Source organism: Bombina bombina, chromosome 1 (assembly GCF_027579735.1).
Source record: "Bombina bombina isolate aBomBom1 chromosome 1, aBomBom1.pri, whole genome shotgun sequence".
Taxonomy (NCBI): domain Eukaryota; kingdom Metazoa; phylum Chordata; class Amphibia; order Anura; family Bombinatoridae; genus Bombina; species Bombina bombina.
The window spans coordinates 367,432,386-367,444,824 of record NC_069499.1 but is presented as its reverse complement, the minus strand read 5'-3'; the positions used below and the strand labels follow the sequence as shown (position 1 = coordinate 367,444,824).

Below are 12,439 nucleotides of genomic sequence, written 5' to 3'. Positions count from 1 at the left end.
GCAAAAGAGAGGGGAGAGAGCAAAAGAGGGGGGAGAGAGAGCAAAAGAGGGGGAGAGAGAGCAAAAGAGGGGGGAGAGAGAGCAAAAGAGGGGGGAGAGAGAGCAAAAGAGGGGGGAGAGAGAGCAAAAGAGGAGGAGAGAGAGCAAAAGAGGGGAAGATAGAGCAAAAGAGAGGGGAGAGAGCGCAAAAGAGAGGGAGGAGAGAGAGCAAAAGAGGGGGGAGAGCAACAGAGGAGGGGAGAGAGAGCAAAAGAGAGGGGGAGAGAGAGTAAAAGAGAGGGGGGAGAGAGAGAGGGGAGAGAGAGCTAAAGAGAGGGGGAGAGAGAGAGCAGAAAAGAAGGGAGAGAGAGAGCAAAAGAGAGGGGGGAGAGAGAGCAAAAGAGAGGGAGGAGAAAGACAGTGCAAAAGAGAGTGAGGAGAGAGAGTATAAAGAGAGGGGAAAGAGCACAAAAGAGAGGGGGAGAGGGAGAGAGAGCAAAATAGAGGGGGAGAGAGAGAGCAAAATAGAGGGGGAGAGAGAGCAAAATAGAGGGGGGGAGAGAGAGAGCAAAAGAGAGGGAGAGAGAGCAAAATAGAGGGGGGAGAGAGAGAGCAAAAGAGAGGGGGAGAGAAAGCAAAAGAGAGGGAGAGAGGGAGAGCAAAAGAGAGGGGAGAGAGAGAGGAAAGAGAGAGAGAGCGCAAAGGAAAGAGAGAGAGCGCAAAGGAAAGGGAGAAAGGGAGAAAGAGAGAGCGCAAAAGAGAGGGGGAGAGAGAGAGCAAAAGAGAGGAGGAGAGAGCAAAAGAGAGGGGGATAGAGCAAAAGAAAGGGGGGAGAGAGAGAGCAAAGGAGAGGGGGGATAGAGAGAGCAAGGGGTGGGACCGCTGTACTGCAAAAAAATGGCCTGTGTAAATGGCTTTAGGACTAGTTAATATAATAATTTAATGTAATCTATTGTCTTTTGATATTGATATATTAAATGGCAGCACTGTCATGTAATCTCTCCAAACCTTTACATTTTAATTGTATATGTATTTTAAATGCTCTATATTTAATACAGCAGAACTGCATGATTAAATGCATAACAACAAAATAATTAAGAAGTATTTATTCTGAATTGAGCAGCAGATTTTTTTTTATGACAAATGTCCATGTTAGTTCTATTTTCCTTTGCCATGCATCCTGTGACAGCCATCAGCCAATCACAAAATACATATTCACTGTGAAATGTTGCACATGCTCAGTAGGTTGTGCCTCAAACAGTACGTATATAAAAAGACTGTGTACATTTTGATAATGGAAATACATTTGAAAGTTGTTTAAAAACCATGAACAAAGAAAGATAAAAAAAAATGTTTCTCTGTTTAGCTACCTCTCAAATCAGTTTTAGCAAAGATAAACTATATTCGTAATGGACCATGAGTTTACTTCTCTATGTGATGTAATTATGAAACAAAAAACTGCAAGTCCTACTCACTGCAGTTCATATTATTATTTTTTTTAAAAGATATGTACATTGTATTGTAGATTGGAAGTAAATGTCCTAAACTAACAAAGAGAGTCTAATCTCAACGTCTCTTCAACTTTGAAGTTTGAAAGAGCAGCTAGTGAAAGCTTATGAAAAAAACGCACATACCTGTTACATTATATTGATAGTGAAAGCAGTTGTGGTTCAGAATACACAGCTCTTCTTGTGAGTCATCAGGGCACACATACCCATTAGATGAAACTCTCAGTGGGAATCTTCTTCTCATTCTTCTACTACTGGGATCACAAAACTAGGCAAAATATTAGATAGATATGGAATGTAAAATTCATGATTTTTCAATTTCTCCAGTAAGTCAATGAAACTATCTATATAAAAAGTGAAACAGTGTGTAGCAATCTACAACTAAATGTTGTTGGACAAGAGAAAATACAACAATAGAAATGGTTTGGATTTATAATGGATACAAAATAGGTTTCTTAACACAATTTAAAAAGTCTCCATCTTGGGGGGTTAAATTCAATGAAGAGGATAAACTGGGTTGCCCTGGTTAACATTAAAGAGAGGTAATGAACTAAGACAGTGTAAATCAACTATGTTTACTTTATAGTGATATGATTTTTTAAAAGAGGCTATATAGGATAGGGAGTCTGGTGACTTAGTCAAGGAGATATAGTCACAACAAACCAGGGAGTAGTTACATTGCATTGACTAGGTGTAAAGCTAGCCAGGGTGTAGATGAATGTGGCCGTGGCTTTGTGGCCCTTAGTAATCTGGGACTACTATTAGGTCCTGGGGAGCTATAGATGAGGAAGTGGGCAGAGCTCCCAAACCATGTCAATCCCATAAATTAAATATTGCTACAAACATGATGTAGACTAGGATTTTTTGTCCTATTTTTTTCCCAGACTTACCCTGATTCATATGCATACCGTTAAATTGTCAATTTAGCTTTAAAAGACAAACAAACAGACAAAAAAATAGCAAAGGGTTTTAAGTAGGGATGGGCAAATGTGTAAATTTCTGAATTTGAATGTTAGAACAAAAGTTATTACCGAAATTCAAATTACGAATATTCTTAAAAATTCTATAATCGAATTCTATTTTCTGTTTTCTAATGTCACTTTCGAATTTGAATGTTTATAATTAGATCAAATGTCCACATTCGAAATTTCGAATTTGACATTCTATTTAACAAATACTATTCACAAGTTCAATAGTTCATGTGGTAGAGAATCTAGTAAATTAATACATAATAGATACAAATATATCGATTTGAATGTTTCTATTTCAATCAAATATTGCATAATTGGAATATTACATTTAAATAAAACATTATAGAATTACTATTACAAATAAATAAATTAGAATTTTTCTAATTTGAATATTGCATTTAAATAAAGCATTATAGAAATACTATTACAAATATATCAATTAGAATTTTTTGAATTTGAATATTGCATAATTTTGAATATTACATTTAAATAAAGCATTATAGAAATACTATTACAAATATATAAATTTGAATTTTTCGAATTTGAATATTGCATAATTCGAATATTACATTTAAAGAATGCATTATAAATACTTTTACAAATATATAAATTTGAATTTTTCTAAACGAATATTTTTGAATGTAATTGTAAAATTCAAAACTGAACATTCGAAAATTGAATGTTAGAATGTTATGTAAATGTTATGTTAAAATTCATTTCATTTTTCGAATGTTGCAAAACATTCGCCAATCCCTAGTTTTAAGTGCTACTGTGCAGTAAATCAGCACATAAAATATCATAGGGAAATGAGCCAGAGGAACTGATTGAATAAAATATTCCAGGTAACATAATATGAAATATAGCAAATAACTTGTATAAACTATTCTAGTTAAAAATGGGGAATGTTTAAAACTAGAATTTAATTATTCAAATGGTTTGAGTGTTTGATTTGCTGCTATTCAAAGACTTGAATAAACAGGTATGTAAATGGGACCATTTGATTTTCTTGAATATTGCAATAGAAGCTAAATTGTATTTTAAAGTACTGTGCTTAAGGAGAAGAGGTACATTTTGAAGTGTGCTTGGCCACTAAAATATTACTATTTTTTTCTAATGAATAACAGTTTCAGTGTATTTTCCTTATAATTGGAATCAATTACAATTTTGCAATGATTTTTTTTTCAGCACGTTGTTTATAAACATACATTAGGGTGAACTCTCTATCAATAAAACAATTTACCATTTGGAAATAAATATATCATGATGTTTTTTAAATTAAATTAAAAGATTTTATCATAGCAAGTTAAAATAAAAATACAATAAAGGGTAAAATAAATATCATTGTTTTTATAACTGCCGCTAACATTAAATTAATTCCTAATATTTATTATCTAATCTGGAGTTTATGCCCAAAATAGATGAAAAAACTGGAATAATAACAAAGCTTAAGCTATAAGCCTGTAATTTAAAAGATGTATATAGCTATATACTAGATATGTGCATTCAGATTTAAATGAATGCAACAAAATCACTTCATTTGTTGTATATTTTGTATTTGTTTGAATGGGACAGTCTACTCCAAAATTCTGAGTGTTTAAAAAGATAGATATTCCCTTTATTACCCATTCGCCAGTTTAGTATAATCAACACAATTCTATTAATATACTTTTTTACCTCTTTGACTGCCTTGTATCTAAATATATACATATATATATATATATATATATATATATATATATATATATATAGAGAGAGAGAGAGAGAGAGAGAGAGAGAGAGAGAGAGAGAGAGAGAATACAAAGACAAGTGCACTCTCACGAACGGTATCACAAATGCCAGGGTGCTAGAATGTAGGTAATGATATAACAGATAGAAGACAGCACTCTATGGTCTTAATGTAACAGAAGATTTATTGCAGTGATGTTTCAGGGAATACTCCCCTTCCTCAGACAGAGGAAGGGGAGTATTTCCCGAAACGTCACTGCAATAAATCTTCTGTTACATTAAGACCAGAGAGTGCTGTCTTCTATCTGTTATATATATATATATATATATATATATGCACATGTATACACATAAATACATACACACACACATATATATGTGTATATATATATATATATATATATATATATATATATATATATAAAATCACAATTACAGACCAGCACTCCCAATTAATCCTGCAGCTTCCAGGGTGCACTTAAAAAGTAACATACATTTCCAAAACATCAAGGCACTCTCCGATATTAAAGAACATCAAATATTTTATATATATATATATATATTATATATATATATATATATATATATATATATATATATATATATATATATATTATATATATATATATATATATATATATATATATACTGTATATATATATATATATAAGGAATATCCAAAAGGAAAGGTAGCAAAAACCGGAGTAAAAAAACTTGTATGCTTGTAATTTATTCAGCAATGTTGCCAAGTATCAGGTGGATAGACAAATGACACCTGACGCGTTTCGCACATGCGCACATATATATATATTTATACACACACACTTTGAAACATGCAATATCATTTTTATTTATTTATAATGTGTTTTTTTTATGGAAATGCTTGAAATTCCCATGTTCTTCACATAGAAAAATAATGTCCTTTTTATTTTAAAACATATATATATATATATATATATATATATATATATATATATATATATATATATATATATATATACAGGTACACAATATCTATCTATTTAAACAAAAGAGAATTCAGGCACTGCTAGGTGTAAATGTAAAAATACAAATTTATTGAAGAACAACATTAAAAAGTATTCCCAGACAAGGGAAACAGACAATGTCTTTTGGCGCTTAATCATAGTCTATGATTAAGCGCCACCAGGGTTCGTGAAAAGCGTAAGACAGTCTCCCTTGTCTGTTTGCCTTGTCTGGGAATACTTTTTAATGTTGTTCTTCAATAAATTTGTATTTTTTATATTTACACCTAGCAGTGCCTGCATCCGTGGGACCTTTTTGTTCTATTTTGCTTGTTTTCTGGAGAAAACAATTTCCTTTTTTTGTTTTAAGGGACATTTTAAAGCACATGGTGTATTTTAACCTTTACTACTAATCTGGCTTTGTTTGGGCCCAAATTCAGTTGTTCATACAGTCCATTTTTGCAAGAGACAATTGGTCTGAAACAAACAGCTATTATATAAACCAACAACATGGCAGAGGCAGTAGGGGATCTTGAACTACATGAGGAAGAGTATACCACAAAGACATTTGCATTTACCAGTGATGAATCCTAGTAGATTCTGAGACAAAGGACACTGAACAGGTTGAAAGTTCACAAACTATCTACAATACCCTAATGAGACTCAGAAAGAGAGAAATTGACCTTGAACTGCATACAATATATTTATCTAAATATTACAAGAAAAGCAAGATCCCTAGGGGATTCAGAATAAAGAATCAGCCAACCATTGGAAGGAACAATAAAAACTTTTGCCTACGGTGGTGCCAAATACTGAACAAATGCTCACTGGATTTAATCTTGTTAGTAATTGAAGAATGCACTAATATTTTAACTACTGTGAAATTGCAGATACTACAGACTGACACAGGTGAAGCTTGGATGGATAAAATCTCTAAACAGATAACTGAATACAAGAAGGAACTAGTGGCATTTAAAAACCAGAAACTGTACACAGTAGACAATGATTACAAAGACAAGAGTATCTATGCATGGATCCACGAGAGCACCCAAGGAGGACAACAGAGACAGAGAAGACAACGCCATTATCGATCTAGATACCTCAACACAGTTGACAGTAGCTCTGGCTCTGACAATGAGGCTGGTAGCAATGAACAACGGTATCAGGATCAAACATCAAATACAACACAAGCACCTTTTTTAGGGTTACCACGAGATCCGCAAACACAAGAGGTCGAGGCCGCCCCCGAGGAGGGGGAACTATTGTGGACAGAAGACCCCCCCTACCCTCAAGGTAACTAACCCGGATATTGTAATCAACCTGAGTGACAGGACTTTGGATGAGGGTGAAGTTAGCCTACTGAATAAGGGTCTGACATTTATCCCCACCTACAGAAATGATGATTTTGAAAACGTTGTGGCTATACATAGATTCCAAAGGAACCTTAAACTAAAAGAACACTTTAAAGACATCCCCATGGAGAAAGAAATACAACGCTTTAAACCAAAGAGCAAATTCGAACCAAAAACATGTGGATCAAGTATCAAAACCTATACCAGAATGATTGGCAACGACAGTAAGGAACTGGAACAGATGAAACACAGACCTAACCTTAATAGATCTGAAAGAATGGCACTCAAATCTTTATCCAATGACACTGAGATTGTCATTCGCCCAGCGGACAAGGGAGGAGCAATTATAGTGATGAACTATGACCAATACCGCAAGGAAATACTTCGTCAACTTGATGATCATCAAACTTATAAAAAACTTACCCGAGATCCAACTAACGCTTTTAAAAGGGACATTGACGTTGTACTATCTGAAGCAAGACGTCTGAACTGGATCAGCACAGATGAATTCAATTTCTTCAACAGTGTGTACCCGATTCATCCAATCCTATATACCCTCCCCAAGATACACAAGGACCAGAAGAACCCCCCAGGGAGGCCAATCGTGTCAACTAGGGGATCTTTGCTACAACCTTTAGCAATTTTTGTGGACGCCATTCTACAACCACTAGTGAGGTCGATGGACTCGTATATCAGGGACTCAGGTGACCTCATCACCACACTGAGTACTGTGGACAAAATTGACAACAATGACCTTTTGGTCACTATGGATGTGAGAAGTCTGTACACTGTCATCCCCCACACAGATGGACTCAAGGCGGTCACACTGGCACTGACACGATTCCCATATGTGGGACCTCCGCTCTCTTTGATCCTTGATCTACTGGAGAAATGTTTAACCCTAAATTTCTTCCGTTTTGAAAAAACGTTTTACCAACAACTAATGGGGACAGCAATGGGGTCTAATATGGCCCCATCATACGCTAACTTGTACATGGAACACTATGAGCGGGATATCATAGACGTGTACAACATCGATACAGTAAGACATTACAAAAGATACATTGACAATGTCTTCCTCATATGGCAAGGCACAGAGGAATCTTTAAAAGAATGGTTGATACATCTTAACACACTTGAATCCCCAATTAAATTTGAGTTGAAGTATGATTTGAAGAGCATTGACTTTCTGGATCTAAGAATCTATAAAAAGGAAGGCAAACTGTTCATGACTCTTTACACCAAACCCACAGACCGAAATTCTATACTTGAAGCATCCAGCAACCATCCTCCTCATACCAGAAAGGCAATTATAAAATCACAGATGATCCGGGTATTAAGAAACAACACTGAAACCAGCAATCGTGAAACACAGCTACAAATGATGACTGAAAAGTTCCTACAAAGAGGATACAAGTTGGATCTTATACAAAGTGTCATAGATGAGATTACTAGTCAAGAGAACCAACAGTCTAAACATCTGGAACAAACTAAGAAAGAGAGATTGATTTTTACCACCACTTATAATAAAGGTAAAGACAGGATGGCCCAGAACATCAGGAACAGATGGGAGATCTTGGCGACGGACCCAAATTTACCGTTTGAACATATGGATCCCCCCATTATGGGATATAGACGTGGAAGGAGCCAAAGGGATCTACTCATGGCCACAGACCCACAACAATGCTATATGAAGCAGCAATGGCTGAAAACAAAGAAGAAGGGTTGCTACAGATGCCTGGGATGCACAACATGCAGTGGTATGATCCCATGTAAAGTTTTCAGACATCCACATACGACTCAGAAGTATACAATAAGACATTATATCACTTGCACGACCACTCATGTCATCTATCTTTTGAGTTGCTGTTGTGGCCAATTTTATGTTGGAAAAACGACAGACAATGCAAGCCTGAGAATGGATAATCATAGATCAGCCATAAGGAGCGCCTTGGATAAAGGGACATCAGACCAACCTGTGGCAAGACATTTCCTTACGGCCAAACATAAAGTCACAGACCTAAGATTCATCTTAATCGACCACGTCCCGGCCCTCAAACGGGGTGGGGACAGGGATACTACCTTACTCCAGATGGAAGCTAGATAGATTCATAGACTTGGTACCCTATACCCTAAAGGACTAAATATGTCCAATGACTGGCACTGCTTCCTCTAATAAAAATGCAGAATAACTATTATTCCTTCCGCTCCTGTGATGATGCACCTGGTGAGTTTTGCCCGCGATTGTGGGACACAGGCAAGATCTGGACTTTTGACCAGCGGAGAACAGGTAATACACTTCTTTGGCCATACTTTGACGTATTGTAGGTGATTAACTAACCAGTGAGTTTCATATGTCCTAGTGTGATAAACACTTGGTGGGACCTACTTAAAGAGTCTTTTTATGGGCCTATAGGGTGGCTGTACACTGATGGAAGCAGGTCATATTAGCATATGGCATATGGGTATTCATGTGGTACCTTGGAAGATCCTGGAATGAATTAAGGGTCAGCTTCTTTTTTAGTCTGTGAACAGATACATAACTACGTAACACTAGAACTCTGTTTGGATGTATTAACACGGGTCCTATTGGATCACAAGGACCAACTGTATGCTGCTAAATCCTTACTTATTCATTAGTGATGTTGTGATGTAACTTTGATTGCCACTTATAACAGTGTACCAATGATAAAATTTGAGGTTCTACTGTATGGACAAGTTGGAGTCCAGGCACAAGGTATTGTACTATATTATCTTATATTAGTTTGCACGTATGTGACATTGATTAGCCTCTATTCTGCTTATTTGACACTACAGGTAGCTTAACCCTACGGCTAGTATATTAGACAATAGATCACGGTTAATAATGTATGAAACTACCAGTATCTGTTGGGGTGTTTATGTTGAAATATTAGATGGTTTCATAATATTGAAGTGTATACGGCCTCTTGAAATGCACGCTACTTATTTCAGACATGAGATATTTGCGTACTTCTTATGTACAATCTGGTTTCCTTATGAGCCTCTTTTTTACATTAATGACCAACCGTGGTGGTATAGATTTATACACACTAACCAATATGCTGTCCACCTCTAACAACATACACACTCTGACTGCAGGGGACTCCCTATATGAGACTCCCGATATGAGCCTGGTTCACAGCTAACACATGTGACAACGGGCTGGCACGAGCGCACACTAGTGTTGTTTTCAGGGCCGCAACTAGGTTACCATGATGACGCACACACACGCGCATACGTCACTGGTATATGCTAATTAGCCATGTGCTAGGCTAAGGAACAGTACGGGCGCCGGAGCTGCTTCTCTTGGTGCTTGATACTAAAAAGGTTTTGTTTTTCTGATCGCTACGTTGTTCCCTCATGGAGCTTTTGGAGCTTGATTTGTTCTTTAGGAAGAACATGACTTTTTGACACGCAACGCATCTACATCTGACATAGGATTGATGATTTTTTCCTAGAGACTATCACACACCAATCTGTTATAATACGATTTGACGTAAACTAACTACAGGTACAATACTTTATTTTGAATGAATCCACAGATTGTATACGATAATATGGACTTGCTGCAATATGACATTTGAATTGTAACGGTCTGTTTTGACTGGTAATAACATATATAGTTATTGGGATTGAATGTGATATATTGTGACATTTGAATTTGCAACACATAGCAGTGTTTGTCTAAAATCAATATAACATGTTTTAGAATTTGTATGCCTCTAAATGTAAAGATTCAACTAAGGTATGAACATATGGTTACCTGGATCCACTTACATATTTAATAATTAGCATATCTGATAGTTTATGCATTTATTATACCATCTCTACAATTTTGTAAAATATATGAATGCCTGTATTGGTAGTAAGGTCACACTGAGGTATACAGGGGTTGTCACCATGACAACCCTAGTTTTGGCGCAATTCACATTTGATTTGGTGGTGGGTGGGGCTTAAAGGGTATATATCACTGTGTTTAGTTGCATGTTTGCTCTGGTCTGAGGAAGGGGTCTGTGAACTCCGAAACGTTACCTAAGAAATATTTTTTTCTATAAAACCCAGTGAGTGCAGTCCTATGTTGAAGAATACTATATATATATATATATATATATATATATATATACACATACATATAAGGAATATCCAAAAGGAAAGGTAGCAAAAACCGGAGTCAAAAAACTTGTATGCTTGTAATTTATTCAGCAATGTTGCCAAGTATCAGGTGGATAGACAAATGACACCTGACGCGTTTCGCACATGCGCACATATATATATATTTATACACACACACTTTGAAACATGCAATATCATTTTTATTTATTTATAATGTGTGTTTTTTATGGAAATACTTGAAATTCCCATGTTCTTCACATAGAAAAATAATGTCCTTTTTATTTTAAAACATATATATATATATATATATATATATATATATATATATATATATATATATATATATATATACAGGTACACAATATCTATCTATTTAAACAAAAGAGCATGCAGGCACTGCTAGGTGTAAATGTAAAAATACAAATTTATTGAAGAACAACATTAAAAAGTATTCCCAGACAATGTCTTTTGGCGCTTAATCATAGTCTATGATTAAGCGCCACCAGGGGTCGTGAAAAGCGCAAGACAGTCTCCCTTGTCTGTTTGCCTTGTCTGGGAATACTTTTTAATGTTGTTCTTCAATAAATTTGTATTTTTTATATTTACACCTAGCAGTGCCTGCATCCTCTTTTGTTTTGATTTGTGACTTTGGCGGGGGGATCCGCCGCTGCTACGGCACTCCAAGTCACTGTAGGAAGCACTTGCACTTTTCATCTGTATGTATATATATATATATATATATATACTTTAAAATAACTAGAAGAACTTTGCAATTTAAAGTATTCATAACTACCTTCAGATTTCACGCAGTTGGTCTAAAGTGGTATCGGGTTAGCGCAAGCGATTACATTTTTTTTAACAGCGCCCCATAGAAGTATACAGGGGGAAGAAGTTAGTGCAGACATGTTATCTGAAGTCCTGAAGTTGCACGTATAAGACTTTCACTAGCGTTCTAATTTATTACTTTCATCTTGTAATACTTTGAGAGCAAATAGTGCACAAGCAAAAAAATTAGCGCACCACTTATAATCTAACCCAAAAATTGTCTGAAACAAACACACTGGTGAACTATCTGAGATGTCACTGGAAAAAAATATTTATCAACCCCCAAACTCCTCAGTAATACATATACAACAAATGGATAGTCTAATATTTATTTAAAGGGACAGTTTACACCAGAATTTTTATTGTTTTAAAAGATAGATAATCCCTTTATTACCCATTCCCCAGTTTTGCATAACCAACACAGTTATAATAACATACTTTTAACCTCTGTGATTATCTTGTATCTAAGCCTCTGCAAACTGCCCCTTTATTTCAGTTCTTTTGACAGACTTGCAGTCTAACCAATCAGTGCCTGCTCTCAGATAACTTCACGTGCATGAGCACAGTGTTATCTATATGAAATACGTGAACTGACACCCTCTAGTGGTGAAAAACTGTTAAATTGCATTCTGAAAAGATGTGGCCTTCAAGGTCTAAGAAATTAGCATTTGAACCTCCTAGGTTAAGCTTTCAACTAAGAATACCAAGAGAACAAAGCAAAATTGGTGCTAAAAGTAAATTGGAAAATTGTTTAAAATGACATGCTCTATCTGAATCATGAAAGTTTATTTTGGCCTAGACTGTCCCTTTAAACCAGCACTTCCAAATATATTTTGATTAGAAGAAAACAGTATATAAATAAAACATTTGATGATTTCTATTAAAGAGACATTAAACAGTGAATAAGATTTTTATGACAACAGTAATCCTTTTCTTGCTGTTGATGCCTTATGTCAATGCAA

General features: G+C 35.5%; 1 protein-coding gene across 1 annotated transcript in view; it reads right to left on the bottom strand.

The window, feature by feature from the left end:
* The window catches only part of THSD7B (thrombospondin type 1 domain containing 7B), a 1,177,597-nt gene that overhangs the window by 252,677 nt on the left and 912,481 nt on the right, over positions 1 to 12,439 (bottom strand). The window contains 1 exon segment of the mRNA XM_053712541.1: positions 1,614 to 1,755. Coding sequence (XP_053568516.1) covers positions 1,614 to 1,755 — 142 coding nt within the window.